This window comes from Felis catus, chromosome B4, assembly GCF_018350175.1.
Source record: "Felis catus isolate Fca126 chromosome B4, F.catus_Fca126_mat1.0, whole genome shotgun sequence".
Lineage (NCBI taxonomy): Eukaryota > Metazoa > Chordata > Mammalia > Carnivora > Felidae > Felis > Felis catus.
This window is the reverse complement of record NC_058374.1, coordinates 101,579,171-101,600,751: the sequence shown is the minus strand read 5'-3', so window position 1 is coordinate 101,600,751 and position 21,581 is coordinate 101,579,171. Positions and strand designations below refer to the sequence as shown.

Genomic DNA, 21,581 nt, shown 5'->3' with positions numbered 1-21,581 from the left:
TTTATTTTTAGAGAGAGTGAGTGAGTGAGAGATGAGAAGGAGCAGAGAGAGCGAGAGAGGGAGAGAGAGAATTGTGAGATCTCACGAACTGTGAGATCATGACCTGAGCCGAAATCAAGGGTTAGACACTTAACCAACTGAGCCCCTCTGATGCCCTTCATTAAATCCTCTTTTAAACTTTTAGTTCTAAAATATGTTAAAGCAGAATAATTTTTGGGGGGTGCCTAATTTTTTAATTGAGATTATAAAAACTCCCTTTATATTAGAATTTTTTTTCAAAATACCTTAGGTTCCAACTCCAGTAAATATAATGTATATTTGGATGATATAAGTAGGTTTTTGTAAACATTTTTAATGTTTATTTTTGAGAGAGACGAGGGGTGGGGAGGAAAAGGGCAGAGACACACACACACAGAATCTGAAGCAGGCTCTAGGCTCTGAACTATCAGCACAGAGCCTAATGTGGAGCTCGAGCTCATGAACTGCGAGATCATGACCTGAGCCAAAGTGGGACACTCAACTGACTGAGCCACCCAGGTGCCCCGATATAAGTAGGGTTTTGAGTTTCTTAAAGTTTATTTATTGAGAGACAGAGAGAGCGTGAGCAGGGGAGGGGCAGAGAGAGAGGAGAGGGAGAATCCCAAGTAGGCTCCACGCGGTCAGTTTGCAAAGCCCGATGCAGGGCTTGAACCCACAAAACCGTAAGATCATGACCCTGAGCCAAAATCAAGAGTTGGATGCTTTTCTTTTCTTTTTGTTCTTTTTGAGAGTATTTATTTTTTTATCTAAATCAAAATTGGTGAACATACAGTGTAGTAATGATTTCAGCTATAGAATTTAGTGATTCCTCACTTACATACAACACCCAGTGCGAATTCCAAAAAGTGCCCTCTTTAATGCCCATCACCCATTTAGCCCAAACCCCCACCCAACACCTCTCTAGCAACGCTCAGTTTGTTCCCTGAATTTAAGAGTCTCTAATAGTTGGGGCATCTGCGCGGCTCAGTTGGTTAAGTGGCTGACTCTTGATTTCGGCTCTGGTCATGATCTCACAGTTCGTGAGTTGGAGCTCCACAGCCAGCTCTCCGTTGACAGCGCAGAGCCTGTTTTGGATTCTCTCTCTGTCTCTCTTTCTCCCTCTGCCACCCTCCTCCTCAAAAGTAAACTTAAAAAAAAAAAAAAAAAAAAAGAGAGTCTCTTATGGTTTGCCTAAGAATTGGACGCTTAACCAACCAAGCCACCCAGGTACATGTAGAGAGAGCCACCCTCTCTCTCTGCCCCTTCCACATGCTCTCTCTCTCTCTCAAAATAAGTATTTTAGAAAATCGAGGATTTAATGAAATATAAACAAAGAAACACTTAAGTTGATTTAGGTAATATCAATATTCTATTTTATATCAATTCTTATTTTATAATCAAACATTTACACTAGTCACAGTTTTCTAAAAATACTCACTGAATAAATTTCATTAAAAAATATTTCTAGTACCCTCAGTTTATTTATTTCTAGTACCCTCAGTTTATTTATTAAAATCTATGTGGTTCTTTCTGTAAGATATACAAAATGAAAATTTACACACATCCCTGTTGATGGCGTATTAATAGTACAAGCAACGTTTGAAAGCTTGACACTTTTGGCACATGGTTATTCAGTTTTTCTCCATACACAGACACCACACCTCGTTGTCAATAAATAATTCCACTTTAATGGCAAAGTAATAATTTAGACAGATACAGGGTGCACGTTTGCAAAAAAATATATGCAAGCTGGTTTACAAGCTAGAGGAACAATAAACCAATAGAAAATACATCATCCAGTTAAGTCCATTGACACCAAGTACTTATTGTCGGGGCTTTACAAAGACTACAAAACTTTTCAGATGATTTATTTCACTGTTTCTGCCTATTTACATGATATGTTACATCAAAAATGTACAAAATATAAAATGTTTACAGACAAATGTTTCACAAACTAGTTTAAGTTGTAAACTAGGTGAACCTACTGGGATGTATTGCAGGGATTTCTGTTTATGATCATGTTTGGACTGTGTTTCTCGAAATGGCAGGGAAAGATTAGCAATTGTTTTAGATCACGTATTATACAAGGGCAACTAGTCACTCATCCAGCTACATATAGTGATGTTTCAAAACAGCTTTGATCCATGTTTGAGGCTTCAAAGTCAGGGTGACAATTCTATGTGCATAAATTCGGTTCAGATTTCCCTTAGGGCAATAGCACCGGGTAGGACCTAGAGACTTAGAGACACTCTGAAAACTGCACAGATGTCTTGTGTTGTTATTGTTCTAGAGCAACTGACCCACAGGTGGTCACAGAGAGTAGCACCAATTGCACCTCCTAAAAGCAACATATTTTCACGTGCATAGAACAAGTCTACACCATGGCCTAGCCCTTCGGTTCTAAAAACTTAAAGACCCGTCCTGTGTATGGTGGTAACTTCTCCAATGATTCCCATCAGTTTTCATGCACTCTCTTTAAAGCCTGCCACAACAGATGCACTTTTGGACATTTTTCTTTTCCAAATACGTATTGGCTTCATGAACAGTTTTGAAGCATGCTCACTCTAGCACTGATAGCTCCTGCATAGTCATAACAACTGTAAGTACAGGACAAACACGCCGGATAATAACAGCTTCGAGGGTTTGCATTCTGTATTTGTTCGCAATGTACAGGAAATCTCAGCAAGCGAAACACCGCTTAACACCAACGGGATAAGAAACATTTTCGTGTGTGTCTGTTTGGATTTGTGCGAGTTTTTAAAATGATTATTTACAATACCTACCCAGTAGACTGTGCAAATCTAACCTTCTTTTACAGTATAAACGCTTCCTCTTCCACAGTGACTACACTGCTTCAGTGTTCTTTAATGCTGAATTTCTCGTGTACGACAATAGCAATCGAAACAACATGCTCAAAACTAAGAGTAACAGTAATAAGAAGAAAAGGAATCGGGGAGGAAAGCCAGACAGTTGTGCTCATGTTGCATCTCCAAACCTCCCTCCTTCTAAAACTCTCTTGCCTATAACTGGATGGAGTTCAGCCACATGTCTTCGCTTTTAAGTGACGGTCAGAGAGGGTTTCCGGGTTACTTGAACATTTTGGAGAAAGGGCAATCTAAACACCCCAGGTAAAAATACTGATTTTTTTTTTCTCCTAACCAATTCTTCCAAAAAACAACAACAAAAAAAAGATATATAGAGATGAGGCTATTGTATTAACTGGCATTGCTTGGTTGTAAATGAAAAGACAGTGGAAATTACCAGTGGTTTAGGATTTAAACCAGCTGTTAAACTGTTGTAGAAATCTGTTTTAAGGCAGTGAGACAGCACCATAGGAAATGTTCCTTCTTTCACTGAAAAGGCTCAAACGAACGAAGCCCTAAAAAAGCCTTTTGTCAGTGTCGACTAGTAATTGGTATAAAACTCTTGTTAAGGGAGTGGGCAGGTGGTTTACAAAGACCACTGTGGTAAAAACAACCTTATAAAACCTGTGACTCATACACGGAAAAGTGGGCGGAGCACATCGTGTGAACGTGGCAGTTAGGAATCACATTGGCACGTATCCAGCTCGCCGCAGTAGTGTTTTCCTGGCGGTAGCACAATTCCCTTTGTGCTGATGGAGGGCTGGCCTCGCGGCTGCATTTTGCACTGGGGTGAGCGCACCACACGAACACTACTGGAGCCCTGGGACCAGCACCATGTGGCACAAAGGAGGCTGGACGGAGAAGGGGCCCTGCCTGGGGAGGACGGCCCGTCAGAGGAAACGAAAGGAGGGGACAAAAAACGGTCTGCACTGTAAACTTTTAAAGAGGAGAAAAATAAAGTCCAGTTTGGCTATCCCGTGTGCAATCTATTCGGTTGCCCTGTCATTAGGGTCCTTTCCAGTTGAGCAGTGGAGCCGTACGTCACTCCACGGATATAAAAATGCCTAGAAACAAAATAAAGTTAAGCTCCCATCTCAATTTAGCATCTCGGCGGTTCAGACTCGGTTCAGCTGCCTCCTTGGAGACCACAACTCTGGGTCAGGGCCCCTGACAGGGTGCTTTCATACTGGCAGTGGTTTAGTGAAAATACTTTACTTTTTTACACATTTCGAAAAAGCATGAGTCTCTTCCCCTAACTTTTTTCACCCTCTAGAGAGTAGATTCGAGAGATGAGTCTAAAATGTCTTCTTGGTGGCTGGTGCTATCGCTGTCACAGCTTTGTGTGCCCGAGTAATTGGCTGCTTCTTGGAGTTTCATTAGCATATTCATCTGAAGAAAGAAAAAGAGACATCGATGTAGGCAGTGATGCAGTGAGCGAGCCAGCCCCACAAAACACACGGCCCTGAGCCACACGGAGGCACCGTCTCATCCCGTCCAAGTGAAACGGGAAAACAATCTGAGATTTTTATTAGTTGCCTCCAGCTCCTACACGGTTTCTCCCAAACACGGCTACGCCACCAAACCATAAGGACAAAACAGGGCCTCGAGACAGCTCTTTTATTTGGGGTCGTGAATGAATACTGCTCCAGCAGGGCGACTGGGAAGGAAACCCTATCACAGCTGGACATCTGGGCTCTTTGCTGGAGAGTTCGCCAAGCTGCCTAGCTTTTTGGCGGGGAGAAGCAGAAAGCATTGAATGGCAACGGAAAGTCGTGAATGTTCATACACACGCAGAGGCACACACAGGCGCCCACTCGCGCTCCCCTGAGAGAAGGAGGGGACGGAGGGGAATGAAGCCAGCTGCCGCACTCAAGCACACCATCTGCTGTTCAGGAGCTGACCTCCAAGGAGGTGAGTGAATGAAGCCGACCATGAGTGTTGGAAGAGGGAGAAGGAAAGAATCCCTGTCAAGTTTCTGACGTTGTTGCAATTTCTGGCTAAAATATGATTGCTACGCCACTGAAAACAAGAGCCGCCTTCTGGAACAGCAGCAGCTGTCTCAGGTCTCCCAGCTGATAGGACAGTGGTAATATGTGTTCCAGTAAAAGGGGCATATGCGTGAAAGCACCTGGGGAGAAAGACAGCTAGCCTTTCCATGTCTCACACAATAAAAGGCAGCCACCTTGCTTGGCTTGTGGTAAGATCTGCAGACCCACTTTGGAGACAAAAGAAAAATTGTTTAAAAGCAAATTGTGGATGGATTGTGCAACCATTTGAGAAAGCGCAGAAAAACTGGCACCTGTCTTCATGAAAGGAGTGGACTTGTTTTCTTGTCGAGGGATTCTATCAATTGTAATCATCTTTCTGTTGTTTAATGCAGACTAATGTATTATTTTATAAAGTCATCAAAGTTGTTCTTTTTTTTTTTCCAACCTAGAAAATAGAGAATCTGATCCAAAAGAAAAAAAATCTTAAAAAAGGATCCCTTAGTGATACGTTAGGCTATGCATACTTGCGGGCTCAGTGTAAAATGTGTGTTCAATAAATGCTTTTGAAATAAATGATAAACTGATAATCACCAATTACAGCAAGTATGCCTTTCTCACCAAGAAGTTCACAGTTTATAGCACATTTTAAAGTCATTTTCATATTTTTCAGGACAATATTTTTCAACATAATTGTTAGTCTAACTCTCTGAATTTATTCAATCAGCTACATACAGATTTGAAAGTAGTGACAATCTCTCAAACCCAATAAGGCAAAAAGCCAAATCTCCATCAACGCCTCCTTTCTCTGTCTCCCTCTCTCCCTCTCTCTCTCTCACCCACACACCCTAACCTCCATGCACATTCATACTGTCTCTCTCCTTTCTGGTGTCAACTCCTCCCACATTAGTCGCCAGCTGTATGTTCAAGCATTTGAGTAAAGAGAATTTGTGAAACGCAATTGTGTGTTGAGTATCCTCCTGATTTACTAAGAGTAGAAATTGTAAATGAAGTCTGTTTAAAGGGTTATTATTCTATCTCACTCGTAAATGTTTCAAATCACTTGAATGCTGAATGCTATAAACGTTTTATGGTATAACAGAAGTGTTATTAAAGTCTTAATCTCTGAAAATTGTGCCATATAGTAAATACATTTTGTTAGAATAAGTTCCAAGTCTCAGATCCATAATAAATGTACACAAGGGATTTACTTTGCTTTCTCACAGTTCAGGTCAAAGGAGATTACAAGAGGGGGCAAGGTTACATCTGAACCAATAGTCATGGGGATAAATCATTATTTTCTGCACAAGAATGTCCCTCCTCTCCTCTGCCTTGTCCTTGGTCAGGTCCTTATCACCCCTGCTATTTACAAATCTGCTGGGCTCCCAGCCTCCAGCCTCTCTCTTTTAATCTGTCCTCTGTTCTGTTACCAAAGCCATCTTTATAACTTGCAAATCTAGCAAAGGTAAGTTAAGTGCCCTGCCCAAACACCTTTGGTAATGCCTCATTATCTGTGCGATAAAGTTCTGAATTCCTTCAAAGATAAAAAAGCCTTGGGCATAATGTAGCAATTGCAGACTTTTGTAGCTTCAATTGTTCTTGCCCCTTTTGTTCTAATCTCACCAATCTGCATATAGCTTCCTAAACTCATCATTTTTATTATACTGTTTCACAGTTCCCCTGCTGCTTCCTTAATCTTGGATGTTCTCCAGCCAACCACCAGATGAACTTCTATTCATCCTTCCAGATGCAGCTCAAGTATCTCCTTCTCTGTGAAGCTTTCTTCTAATCACTTCCTCAATGGACTCACAACTTCACCTAGCATGTGACTACTATTCTTTAACTATAATTTATATAAGTAGACATCTCTCTCCACTAATGGACTGTGAGCTTCTTGGGATCAGAAATGATATTTTATTTATGTCCTGACCACCAGGTCTTAGCCCTGAGTACATACTTATTAACACTTATGGAACTATGAATGAGTTTATTGATAATGAATCAAATACTGGGAGATGCATCAAAAACCTGAATCCTTGTTCATATCCAAATATGTATTTCTGACATTAAATAGTGGATTTTTTCCCAAATACTTTTTATTTAGATTGGACCACAAATATATTTTACTTGATGTTAGTAATTATAGAACTACAACAAAATAAAAGCAGATCAAGAGGATATTTATTTTTTTTATCGGAATATGCCTGATCCAAGATTTACTTTTAGATGTCTTCTATTTAACATTTCATAATCCCTGTTTCTTAAGATATTTAGTTGAGCAGCTGTTTAAGAATCAGATTTTTTTAACCCTAATTTTCCCTCAGTATGGGAGATTCTGGACCTCTTTTCCACACTAGAAGACAAGAGCATTCAGAGCCAGGGAAGATTGCAGGGTTTAGCTGATGAGGAGTGTGGGAATTGGGAAAGCTGAGGGCATAACTTACTCTACAGTATAATTCTCAATACAAACGCTATAAAACCTCTCCCTACTGCAGACACAGTCTATCAACACTACAAAGGTAAGACTAGAAGTAATAAAAAAAATTCATATGTGATAACCCATACTTGTACTCTAAAGCTTATATTTACTGTTAAATGTTAACCATTCTGTAAGCAATTAATGTGTATGCTCACAATTATGTTGCATCCAAACCAATCCCTCTACCACTGTTGATTTCAAGCTATGTACAAGCTAAAGGGCCAGCTACCTGTAATAAAAATACAAGTCTAGGCCCTTAAGGATTTGATGGTCTAGAGCAAAAGTCCAATATAGGAAGTCCTATATAGGAGTCCCCCAGACTCTAAGCAGGTCTATAAGTATACTTCCATGACTCTATGGAAGCCTTTGAAATAGTATGCAAATTTTCCTGTGTGTGAGTGCACTTTGCTGGGGAAAAGATCTTAAAACTCTCTGAGGCTGTTCACATGTAACCCCCAAAATGTTAAGAATGGTCATCTGGGATGATAACGTTGTATATGTATTGGGGTTGAGGGTATAGGAATATTCCAGAAAATATCAAGTCATTTTATGTTCTTGGGTATAATCATAGGTTTTGATTTTTAATCATTTTATTTTTTGTTCATTTGTTTTAAGTAGCAAAATGCCTTTTTTTTCAGTATCTTTTCTTTCTGTATGGAATGTGCAAGTCCAGTGATTTCTTTAGAATCGTAAGCTAATAAACACACTACATTTGATACCAATCTATACAAATACATCTACAAACATAAAAAAATAAATACATAAAGATAAAATATTTTCCTAATAATACCCTTTACTTAATATTTTCAGAGTACTCATACTTTGGAGTTTTACTCATCTTTATTAAGCTACACAGAATTGCAAATTAAGCAGGACAGGGAGAATCAGGGAGAATAAGTCCCCTTTGATTTCCAAGTCAGTTTATTCTTTACCACAGGCAACAAAAGACTAATTCTAAATTAAGTCAAACTAGTTGATATATGTAAAATATTCTTTAGTTCTCCAAGTGTATGTTACATTATTGTCTTTTTTAAAATTTAAACACAAAATTCAGTTTTCTCTTAAATACCTGGTGAATTGAGTCTGTAATGTTGAAGATTTATTAATTTATTTACACAGTTTTACACCTAATAAGATAAAAATTAGGGTCAAAGAATACGGCCTAGTTTTAGTGTTTCTTGATTTTTAAGCATTCAAGGTTGGCCTTTAAGAATTTCACCCAATGAAAGCAGGCCAAAGGTAAGAGTTAAAACTAAATACCTATATCAGGACAGTACCAAATCCTACCTAAGATCACTATATCCTTGGTACAAATGACTAAATAGTGATGACCACACACTGTAATTAAACTTATATTAGAAGGATCACACGTCAGTTTCTTACCAGAGGATCCCCTTCCGTGTCACTTTGTGGAATGTGCTTTGAGGTTGTGGCTTCCTTAGTGGCTATGCAGCCTTCGTACCCAACATCTTCTGGTCGCAACTGAAGTAATGCTGGACCATCCTGAGGCAGAGACGCTGAGCTCCATGGGTATGTGTCAAGCACCCACTTTGAGGGGTCTTCCCAAGGTGCCCGTTTCCCATACATCTAAAAAATGGTTACATATTTAATAAATATAAAATATATTTCTATTCAGTAAAACAGGTGACACTAACTTACTGATTCCTTTGCACCCTGAGTTCTTAGGGGCCTTTCAAGCGGACTGTGTCTGTATACAACTTTTCAGATTATAAATACACATCTGTGTACATATGTCTCTTGAAACTTGAAGGAGAAACAAAATGAAGCTGACCATTTGGGCTAGGTGGTCACCATTTGGGAGACAGGGTGAGGGAGGTTTATGTAAAACGCATATAAATATCACGGCGCAAATTTATCTTTATTAGTAATTTTATTAACCAAAAGAAAACTCAGAGCTGAGAAAGAAATGTTCCAGTGAGGGAGAACTGAAACAAGGCATGCTAGACAGTAAACAGAGTTCTCTACTAAAGTGCACTTTGGGAAGATGATAAATCAGAGACTTCTTCTCTGTCAACCTCATTCTACTCAAACTTTCTTTGAAAATAAGGATCCTTTCTCTGATAGCCATTTTCTTTGGATTAATTTCCCCCAATAATTTCATTGTTCCCCGTAAAAACTCTTTTTAGATATATATTTATAAGGTCAGTGGTAAAAGAAGAGAAAAATGGGAAATGGAAGGACTCAAGTGGAAGGAGAGTCAGTATGAAAGAGATAATAAAGCCTTGTTAAAGTACTGGCAGTGGATTCGAGGGGAGAAGACGAGTACAAGATATGCTAAAAGTTTTTTAAGCTGGAAGAAAAAACGAAACTATTAAGAAGGGCACACCGAAGAGAAAGAGGTAGAGGGGACTTTGTAAACAATCACAAGGCCGCAGGGGGACAGAAAGACAAGCTAAAATGAGGAGGAGACAGCAGTAACATGGGCAAACTTGTTCTTTGATGTACTTCCCTTTCTCCTTGACCTGCTCGACTGAGGGCAATCCTGGTTACCAGGTGCATATTTGGTCCCAGATAGCATACTGTGAGCTGTTCTATATGGCTTATTGTGGTTCAGTTAGACAAGAGCAAAATTGTGGACATTGACACCATAAAAGACACACGGATACACGGATTGCCTTCGAATTATCTTTTGGGTTTCTCCTGGAGGAACTATGCAGGGTTGTGTCAGCCTTGACTTGAGAGAGAGAGAGAGAGAGAGAGAGAGAGAGAGAGAGAGAGAGAGGAGGCCAGGTCCTGATATCTGTGTATTTCCTGGGAGATGATGGCAGGAGTAGCAATCCTAGATTTTTTTTTTTTTTTTATATAGTTCTCTTGTTTTGGAGCAAAAGTTTTCTCTAGTTAAAAACCTGCTTTATAGATCTGTAAGACAAAGTATGCTATACAAGTTAAGCTAATTGAACGAAAATTTACATTTCTTGGAAAATATATGTTACAAAAAGAATATGAAAGTCTAGAATCAACTGATGCCAAACTTTTAATGAATCACCAAGGAGAGCAAAATTGGAGGTGGCTAATAAAATGCTAAATATTGGGGTGCCTGGGTGACTCAGTCGGTTAAGTGTCCGACTTCGGCTCAGGTCATGATCTCATGGTTTGTGAGTTCGAGCCCCACGTCAGGCTCTGTGCTGACAGCTCAGAGCCTGAAGCCTGCTTTGGATTCTGTGTCTCCTTCTCTCTCTGCCCCTCCCCAACTTGTGCTCTGTCTCTGTCTCTCAAAAAAAAAAAAAAAAATGTAAAAAAAAAAAAAAGAAATGTTTTTATATTAAAATAAATAAATAAATAAAATAAAATGCTAAATAGGTCCAATTCTATATTTCAGAGTAAAATAGATACTATATAAAAGTAATGGAAAGCAGATATAGTTAAGTATTTAGAATACTATAAGTAGATTGTCCACATTTCAAGAAAGGTAGAATCACCAGAATAAAAATCAGAATCCATTGTTATTACCAGAGGTTTTTTTTTTTTTTCCAACTAGAACATCTGGCAGAGAGTATCCCCATATGGTTCCTCATCAAAGCATTCATTTAAAAAGAAATTTTTCCACTCCTCTCAACTCAGATTTTCATCTTTGCAGTCAGGCTTTGTCTTTTCACCTCTTGTTCTAATTCAAGGTTTTGAATCCAAGGAAATGGTTTATAACACACGCGATTCCCTTTCTTCCTGCTCTTACAGAAAACATATATGTGGACCACCCCAGGAATATCATCTGCCAATGGATTTCTGGATTTCTTATCTCTCCATTGTGTTAGATTTCCCCCTCTACACTCCCTGCATCATGGTTGATTTAGTATTCACACTAACCTATTACTAAACATCTACACCCACAGCAAGAAACAAGACATTTCTACCCCTCTTCAAAAATAATTTTGAGGGGTGCCTGGGTGGCTCAGTTGGTTAAGTGACCGACTCTTGATTTTGGCTCAGGTCATGATTGAACGTAGATTGAGGAGTTTAAGCCCACATTGGGCTCTTAACTGGCAGTGCTGAGCCTGCTTACGATTCTCTCTCCCTGCCCCTCCCCTACTTGTGCGCATGCACGCTTGTCTCTCTCTCAAAATAAGTGAACCTAAAAAAATAGTAATTTTGAGATATCTCCCAGTTTTAGTTTGGGAAACACATTACTCTAATGGTCATACGTTTGCCTAAATGGAAGCTGTATAAAATTATAATTTTCAGAATAGTGTTTTATAAATAATACTGATTAAAATATTAAAAAAAGAACTTATGTACTTTTTTTTAAGTTTATTTATTTTGAGAGAGAGAGAGACACCATGAGTGGGGGAGGGGCAGAGAGAGACGGAGACAGAGAATCCCAAGCAGGCTCTGCATTGTCTGCACGGAGCCTAACATGGGGCTCGGATCCATAAACCCTGAGATCATGACCTGAGCAGAAACCAAGAGTCAGATGCTTAACTGATTGAACCACCCAGGCACCCTAGAACTTATGCCCTTTTCAAAAATGATATCTAAGGAAGCTCAGTATTCTTAGGTATTAATGTTTTTGAGTTTGTAAAAGCTTCTTTTTCTTTATATGTATTAGCAAGTACAAAATAAAGAGAATTTTATATATAAAGACCTGGATGATAGCTTATTAATACTGAAACTATCTGAAGAAAGCATATAATTCATTTAGATATTAGTTTTCATAATTATGACTTCTAGAATATTATACATTTTCATATAATTTTTTTTTGCATAAATGATTGAAATTGAGAGACTCACATCTTAGCCTAATAGTTTTAGAGGAATCCAGAAAAGTGATATATTATACTTAAAAAACAGAAACATTTGGTATAGTCTTTTATTTTGTTGAAACCATTTACTGGGGCTAGATTGGCTCATACTCTTAAAATACGAAAATGGATTATTTAAATCTGCAAACCAGTTGATAGCATTCTCTAGGGTTATTATCTCTGAACATCCTCATCCACATAATATTTATCATGTTCACCAGAACCATCATGATGGTTCCAAATGCTGTCACTGTTATACTAGGTGAGGAGAGCATGATGGGAAAGAAAGGGGAAGGACACTGCAAATGGCAAGATTTCATTCTTTTTGATCCTACCATAGTTTTCATTTATTTTACTTTTAATTTTTTTAGTGTTTGTTTACTTTTTGAGAGAGTGAGTGAGCATGAGTGGGGGAGGGGCAGAGAGAGGGAGACACGGAATCTCCTGAAGCAGGCTCCAGGTGCTGAGATGTCAGCACAGAGCCGGACACAGGGCTTGAACTGTGAGATCAAGACTGAGCCGAAGTCAGACGCTTTACCGACTGAGCCATCCAGGCCCTCCCCTACCATAGGTTTTAAAAAGTCAACTGCCTTAGAATTTAGAGCACTCCCTCAAGATAGTAAAGGATCTTACAAGTGACGTGAAAGGGCTTCAAAAAATGAAACGTGCTAAAAACAGGGAACCTGTAAGCAAAAACTATTTGTTGCAAATTACATGATAAAAGAATAAGTGTTCAAGACCCATGTAAACATGCCTGTCTTATAAGATGTAGCACTGTCCAATTAACTGGCTATCAACTAACTGCTATTATCCATGGCAATAAATTTGGCTTTAAATGGGTGGTTGTTGGAATAAGTGTTTTCTCTTTCTTCTACATATTTATTCTCAGAAGAGAACACATAGATAAATAAAGTGCGATATATTAGCTGATCTTTAGAATTTTCCCAGTGTTTTTATGTAGTTCATGCCTTCAGTTTTCTGTATATATACTGAGAGAAAAAAGTGTTTTTGGCTTTCAAAAGGATGATATTATTTGTTTGTTTTTAAACAGTAAAGAAAATTGAGTGCTATACCTGAAGACCTTCTCTCACTGCTTCCAGAATGTAAGGAACCAAAGAATAGTTCCAGAGATCCATGAACCAAACTCTAGAAGCTTCTACATCCATAGGGCAAGGAAGGAAAAGTCGGGGACCTAAGAAGAAGAAAACAAACCATTTTTGAGAAGCATTACATTTAACAACCTGAACACATAAATATTCAGACATCATTTTTTGGGAAGTAATAATATGCCTTGCAGGATTCTTAAGAAATTACAGTCTTGCCCAGCTTGATTATTATCAAAGTACATTTTACTGATGACTCACTCTTCTGAATTCCCCTTCCTTTGACCCTAAAATCTTAATCTAAAAAAAATATATTAGAGTTGGAGAAACCTTACATGTCATAATCCAACCCCCATGCCCCATTTTACAGATAATGAAACTGAGCTGAAATAAACTGCCAAATATAAAATATGCCATTATTTGCAGAAACGGGACTCAGCTTTGGTCTTCTGATCTTAAATGTTAAATTCTTCTTCTCATTTACATTGTATCTTATTGACTGCATCTTTATGATCCATCAGTATGGGAAAGAGACTTTTATACATGCAATTTAAGGAGGAATAGAAAAATAAACATCTTTATGTCAACTAACAGGAAGTAATTCAGTTTTATCTCAATGAAAAATATAAAACAACTTCAATTATCCATAAAACACCTAAAGTGTTTCTAACTAAAATCTTCTCTCACAACTATATTTGATGTGAATCACTGATTAAAATTTGTTTTTAGGGGTGGCTGGGTGGCTCAGTTGGTTAAGTGGCTGTCTTCGGCTCAGGTCATGATCTCGCAGTCCATGAGTTCAAGTCCCGCGTCAGGCTCTGTGCTGATAGCTCAGAGCCTGGAGCCTGCTTCTGTTTCTGTGTCTTCCTCTCTTTCTGCCCCTCCCCCATTCATGCTCTCTCTCTCTCTCTCTCTCTCTCTCTCTCTCTCTCTGCCTTTCAAAAATGAATAAATGTTAAAAAAATTTTTAAATAAAAAAATAAAATAAAATTTGTTTTTAGCATAAGAAAGGACTTGAAACAGATAACAATTTATTTCAAATGATTATCTGATTTTTAAATATTTGTCTATGTTAAACTTATTTGATTTCAGTCAAATCTTAGGAAACCATAATTGTCAGCCAAAATGAATGTAATCAGAGATATAAGCTTAGAAGAAGGTAAACTTTCAGAAGGGAAAGAGAAAACTTATATCTTTGGAAGCCTGAAAAAATTAGCTTCACTTGTTATTTTCTACCATCCAATCTGGCCATCTTCAGCACCGTACTCTTAGTTCCTGGAAAATGGCATATTGCAATTTTGGAACTCACCAATGGTAACATCAGAAGAACTGTGTGTTTCCAAAAAACTGTTGAGATGATGCCATGTTTTAGGAATCCAATCTATAATTTTGACTAAGTCGTTATTGCGTATATTCCTTTCAATTTCTATCTCTATCAGTTTTCTTCGAAGATATCTGCCTAAAAATCCTTTCACTGGTTCTGTGTGGTTTGCGCATAGCACCCACCTACACAAAGGAAAAAAAAAACATAAATCTTTAAATAAATTAAGTTTTAAGCCCACAGCATTCTCTTTCCAATTAAAATTAAGAATGTTCCTATTTTAATTGGTGGCTCACTTTAATGCTCAAAGGGGTTACAGATCCATTAGCATTAGAGGCATAAAGCAACTAACTTTTCTTTTTGAGCTAAAGGGAAGCTCCTGTGTGTCAGAAGTGAGTGGGAGTATACACGCTGAGTCGTCTTCTGTAGGAGAATCACAAATCCTGAAATAGGAACTCTCTTCACATTCCTCACACTTAGAAAAAAATGCTCTACTTTAGCTGGTGACAATGCGAGCAGGACAAACATTTCTTTCCTTTTCTTTTCTCTCTCTCTCTCTCTCTCTCTCTCTCTTGTTTTTAAAGAAACACTTCTGATTATGGTTGAGGATTACAAAACGTCTGCTCGAGAAAGAATGTCAGAAGAAGTGAGAATTATTTTCACACCACAGGTCACCATGGGCAAGAGTTGTCAATGTACAAATGGAAGAACACTAACCGAAAGCAAAGAGAAAGAGATGCTACAAAAAAATAAAATAAATAATAACAATAAAAGTAAAACATTCGGTTTATCTTTACCTGAAATTGTGATGCAACTCTAGATTTGGTGATGAAGAAACTCCCTGATTCATTGTTCCAATAATATATGGACTGGAAAATAAAATAAAATGTGCGGATGTACTGAAGGTAAAAGAGATTAGTACATTAAAATAGCCTTAAGAAAAAATTTAGGTAAATATGGATTATTCCATTTTAACATTAGGCTTTAAAAGGGTAATACTGTCATGTTAGGTTGAAAAATAACAAAGATCATTGAGCGGAAATTTGGATTTGGGAGTCTAATTTCATGTCTGGCATCCTAGGAGAATTCTTTTACCTTTCTGAATCTGAGTTTACTCATCTATAAGATAAAAAGGTTAGATAGAATAATCACAGTAGCCTCATTTCACTATGATATCTTATGGCTCTTACGATTATAATCAAATGCATTAATTTTTCCTTTTTTTATTATTTCATAGATATTTTAAAGTTTCTTAATAACATGAGAAAATTTGCATTCTTGTTTCAGTGCTTATCTTATGCTGATCTATTTTTAGCATTTAAAAATTGGGAGATTAATTGGGATATTTGCACCATTAAAACTAATATTTAGCTTGCTCTTGTATACCCTTTCTTTAGAGGCCATACTATAGTGAATCTTTAGTGGGTTTTCAGATTTTTTTATATCTGACGTCAACCTTTTACTTTCAGAGTAAATAGTTAAAAATTAGACTCATTAATGGAAAGAGATATATCTGAATGCATTAAATTTATCTTTATGGGAAGGATGAATTGAAACTTTGATATGGAGTAAAAATGAAACCAGAGCCCTAAAGCTTCATTTTAGTTCTTCATTTCCTCGACCCATTCTGTCATGGATACTGGTCTCCCAGACCTTCAGCATATCTGTAGAAGCTAACACCATCAAGTAAAACATGTTTCCATAAAAGTTGCCTGGGACTAAGTGTTGAAGGAATAAACAGACGTTTGAAAAAATGCACAGGGAGTTTTTAAAAATGCGTTATAATATTAATGAAGCTTCTCACATTAATAGCATCCACTGAAAACCATGGGTTTTAAAAGGTTTAAAGGCATAAGAAAGCAAATTTTATTATCATTTCATCATCAAACCTTTCATAAGCATACCATTTGTTGTATTTACAGTTGAGAAAACCATTGAAGATATCACTCAAAGAGCCCACATGATGAAGATTATCAAGAATTATTACAACAGGGAGTTCTACACCATTATTATCAGCACTGCACTGTTCAGCCAGGTTAGCTAGATACTGTTGCAACTCCTTGGAAGAAAAAAAAAAAAACAAATATCAATGATAAATTTATATCAGTGGTAAGCAATTCATCGTTTAGGAAGAGCACACTTTGTCTCCCATCCAGTATCTTTTAAAAACCCATAGGTCATTCCAGTGATATAAAACTTTATTCTACAAAACAAAAAAACATATGATGCTGAAAGGATATATTTTATAAAGAAACGAGCAAAGAGAAAAGCCAATACACAACGCCTGCAGCAAATATAAAACTGTAAACACAAAAGCATGTTTTCCAGTTGTTGTCTCCCCTTAAGAAAGAGCAAAACAAACAAACAAACAAACAAATAAGAGTGAGGGAGAGAGAGAGAGAGAATTCTGGATATGAGCTCTTACAATAAACCACAAACATCAAGACAAATACCATTCTTGCTTTTGGTATTAAAATGATATAAATGGATTTAAGCAAACCTTATAATTTCAAAGCTAGAATAAATCCAAAATGGCACAGCTAAGTTTGTGCTAATACTTCAACTATTTTAATTCCAATTTATTTTGATAGGATGCATGAAAGCACCGTCCCAGGACGTAGCCAAAAGTGTGGTTATTTACTTATCTATAATCTGCATGAAACTTCCGTGATTTTAAACAAAGACAAAAATTTTTATATTTCACTGGGTCACTTGACATCAGCATTTCTTGAACTTCTTGAGTTTTTTAACAGGTATTATTCCTTTCTGATAGCTTTTAATCTAAATATGATAACCGGTTTACTGTTTGACTGCTCTCACAGATGGGTAGACCAGGAACATAATTAGTTTTCTTAGAATTATCCTAATCAGTAAGAGCATTTCCATAATATTTGCATATTTACAATGACATTTTCAATTTGTAAATCTTGCTCAGGGTTAAAAAACAATTCCATGATTCCAATTTTTGCCTGCCAGTAAATATCTGAACTCCTCACCCTAGATGCCACCTCTCTCTGTCTGTAATACCATTTTCAGAACTAAAGGGCACCCGGGGGTCTGAGTCAGTTAAGTGTCCAACTCTTGATTTTGGGTCAGGTCTTGATTTTATGGTTTGTAAGTTGAAGGCCCGGATTGGGCTTTGTGCTGACGGTGTGGAACCTGCTTGGGATTCTGTCTCCCTCTCTCTCTGTCCCTCCCCCACTTGCTCTCTATTTCTCTGAAAATAAATAAAAATAAACTTGGAAAGAAAGGAGAAAAGGATAAAAGCAATGGCCAGGATTCTGCGGCATTTAGTAATATATTCATTTAAGTTTAAATATAAAATTTGTTAGGAAAACTAATCCACTATTAATCTTATATTGAGCCAATCACATTGAATAAATATTGCCTAAATCAGAGAATACAGAAAAAAATGTTCAAACTAATGAATGGTCTGGAGAATTTCATTTACCTTAAAAGACAAAAATGGAATTTATATCAATAATCTAACTATATTAAGTCATTCATTGATTTATAAAATATTGACTGCCTCTCTATTACGTTCTTAGTCCTAGACAAACCCCTGGGGTATACAAAAATAATGAATCACTGCTCAAATTAGTTTAACATGAATTATGAACTGAATCAAGTGCTTTTTTGAGCATAGAGGTTAAAAAAGTCTTCCCTCGTAGGCTTTAAGAATGTCACGTTAGGTACTAAAATTTAAATATGATAAATCATTTGAAAACAAGGTACTAGTGTATTAGGAGCTGTGAGAGGTCAGGGGAGGAGATTTTGCCTAGGTAGTGGGTATCAAGGAAAACCTTCCAGAAGAGGTATGCTGGAACTTGGGAGAGTGGTAGGAACAGCCACAACTAATAAATTCACAAAATGAAATGTAAAACATCCCATGAGAAAGGTTAAAGGAGGGATGTGGCCTGTAGAAGGAAAAAGGATTAATTCCAACTGGGGGATCCTGGTGGACTCCAGAGCAAGGTAGAATTCGAGATGAATTTTGAACAATGAATGGGCTTCCAAATGAAAAGTATGTAGCTAATCTATCCTTTCAAAATAGTTTTAGCAAGCACCTATTATGTTCCAGGTACTCTGGCACTAAGGATTCCAAGATAATCTCTGCATTCCAGGAATTCAGAGTTGATAAGCAGAAAGGCAGGTCAACAAGTAAATCAAAAACACAGTGTGGTTAACGAAATGCACAAAACACTACAGGGACATTTAAGAGAGGCACCTGATCCAGGCTTGTTGTTCGGGAAACAACAGGGTACATGGGGACAAATTATTGAAGTCCAAATAATAAGGAGTGAAAGCTGGACGGTATGAGCATATGATGTGCTTGGGGAAATAAGTGTTCTGTTGTTGCAAGAGAAATGGTACATGGTACTGATGGTTGCAATAAAAAAGAAAATAGAAAAACTTTGAGTCCGTGCAGAAAAATTTGGATCTTACTATATAAACAAATGAGAACCATTGACATGTTCTTTTCAGTAGAGAAAGGGCAGTTTATTTATCAAAGGAAACACAAATATGAAGGAGATGATGATTAATTAGAAATGGGAAAAACATTCAAGAGCCTATTGCCTAGAATAGAGGGTTACACATGTGTGTGTATAAAAACAAAACAAAACAAAACAAATTCACAGTAAAAATATATCAAAAAAGCATACACATAAGATTTTGTTCAGAGCATGTAAGCCTTACTTGTACTGCTAGGAAAGACTTCCTGGTAGTAGTATTATTTGATATTAACCTTTTATTTTTAATATTAGGTAATGTTTTGATACTTAAAAATGGAAGAAGAGCTTGCCAATTAGAGGGAGAAGAATAATCAAAGGCTGAAGCGCACACACACACACACACACACACACACACACACACACGTAGTATCCAAGCAGGAAAGAACTAATAGGATATGTTTTGCGTATATGAACAATGGTAAGTAAATTGCAAAGAAGAGTTTGCAACCCTGAATGATTTGAAAGGTTACCGGACTTTTCCCGTCGGCAACAAAGAAACATTGAATGTTTGTCTGGGGTTCTGAGCAATGTAGCCAGGATCATGATTTCAAAGTATGGCTAAGTATAGTGTAAAGGAGGAATAGAAACCAGTCAAAGAGAATAACAAAATTGTTGAAGCCAAGGGACACTATGGGATTCAGTAGGGATAGTAGAAGTGTGGGAAGATTTTTGATCTAGTATGGAAAGCAGTGGGAAAACATTGCAGGATTTTAATGCAGTCAGACTTCAACAGTGGAAAAATATTCTGTTTTCCATGAGGTGAAGGGATAAATGCATAAAGAGAAAAGGAAAAATTTTTTTTTTTATTTTTTTTTTCAACGTTTATTTATTTTCGGGACAGAGAGAGACAGAGCATGAACGGGGGAGGGGCAGAGAGAGAGGGAGACACAGAATCGGAAACAGGCTCCAGGCTCTGAGCCATCATCAGCCCAGAGCCCGACGCGGGGCTCGAACTCCCGGACCGTGAGATTGTGACCTGAGCTGACGTCGGACGCTTAACCGACTGCGCCACCCAGGCGCCCCGAGAAAAGGAAAATTTAATAGAACTTCTGAATCAAGCAATTAGAAGACAATTGCAGTCATCCAAGTGATAGTGTTAATTTGGGTGGGAGGGTGGTGGTACTGGAGATAGATGGAAAAAGATGGATTTAATATTTTTCAGAGCTGAAACTGGGTTTTCTAAATATGTGCACCTCGTATGCTGATAGAAACATATGTGTAAGCTAAGAGAAAGGCCTACTATTTGGAAGAGTCGGCATGGCTAACAGTGTCCAACTGGAGTCAACACAAGTTGAAACCAGGAGAGTCATCCAGGGGAAAACACAAGTGGGAGAGAATAGAATGTTGGGGTATATTTTCATTTACTGGTAGGTGAAAGAAAACAGTCAGTGAATGAGACTTTTAAAGAGCTTACTAGAGGGAAAGAAGAAAACCCGGAGAGAATTATAAATCATGAAAATTAGAGGGATTTCTAGAAAGGGAAGATTACCTATAGCAATTTGCTATACATCAGCAAAAACCAGAGAGAGAGAAAAGATGCCAAGGGCAATGAACTTGGTAATTAAGACATCACTGAGTGATTTTGGAAAAGAAGGGCCATTAGATTCTATGATAATTCTCTCATCTTGAGAAAGGCAGTAGACCTCTTTGGGTACCTAATGAAAGCTGTAGACCAGTTGCAAGTGGAAATACGCATACACAAATAATTTTGTCATATAACTTAAAAGAGTTTTTCTCAGACCCCTTTGAAATCACTTTATGATCCCCGCTGTAGCTTAATTGGGTTTAAATGTTAGATTGAAGTATTTATGCATTAGCATTAAAAGTTTCATGTCCAAGATCTAATTAAGCAAAGGAAAGCAGGTATATCTACCAGATGGACACTGATAATGAGATGAATCTCATACTTTGAAAATACACATGGAAACCTGCAGTTATATAAAAACTGTTGATCATTGCTTTCTCTGGTTTTGACTCCAGACACATCAAAAATGAATGTGCCAAGTCCAGTTTTCTGATCTTTTCCTACCTAACATTCCAAGTGTTCTCAGCTGGCCACGTATTATTTACTAAATCCATCTCTAGCCTTCTGGGCCCGCTATATCAAATGTCACAAAGTGTAATTGTTTATGTGTACCGCTCTCGATCAAAACATTCCAGCTGGCAGTTTGAGGGAGGGCTGGGACAACGGGAAGAGGACAGAATGTAAGATGCAGAGGTACCGAACACGTGAAAAGATTTTTTCCATTTGATGGTTTTATTGTTTGATTTTTTTTTTAATCCACAAGTGCCTTTTGGCTTTGTCTCTTCCGTGTTATCTGCAGCAGAGCATAATGCACGTCAGCCATTACACGGCTTCATTTTTCAGAGATGGGGTCTATTATTTCATGCCTCATTCACACGTTACTTTAGTAACTCCACACTGTTAGCAGCTGTCCCTCAGTCTCAGCTAGTCATCCCTAGTCCTTTATAGCCGTCCCACCACCCCCACCTCACAAAAAAGCAAAGCAAAGCAAACAAAAACCACTGTGGGTTCTCTG

At 37.7% G+C, this 21,581-nt stretch overlaps 1 protein-coding gene across 8 annotated transcripts in view; it reads right to left on the bottom strand.

The window, feature by feature from the left end:
* Positions 1-1,683: 1,683 nt before the first annotated feature.
* NAV3 (neuron navigator 3) overlaps positions 1,684-21,581 on the bottom strand; it is an 829,170-nt gene continuing 809,272 nt past the window's right edge. For all 8 annotated transcript variants that reach the window (XM_011284133.4, XM_019835257.3, XM_045062101.1 and 5 more), the window contains 6 exons: positions 16,432-16,586; positions 15,325-15,396; positions 14,516-14,712; positions 13,177-13,295; positions 8,730-8,933; positions 1,684-4,271 (listed from right to left, as the gene is read on the bottom strand). In XM_011284133.4, the coding sequence (XP_011282435.2) occupies positions 4,152-4,271; positions 8,730-8,933; positions 13,177-13,295; positions 14,516-14,712; positions 15,325-15,396; positions 16,432-16,586 (867 nt within the window). In that variant the 3' untranslated portion in view covers positions 1,684-4,151. The remainder of the gene's footprint in view (positions 4,272-8,729; positions 8,934-13,176; positions 13,296-14,515; positions 14,713-15,324; positions 15,397-16,431; positions 16,587-21,581) is intronic.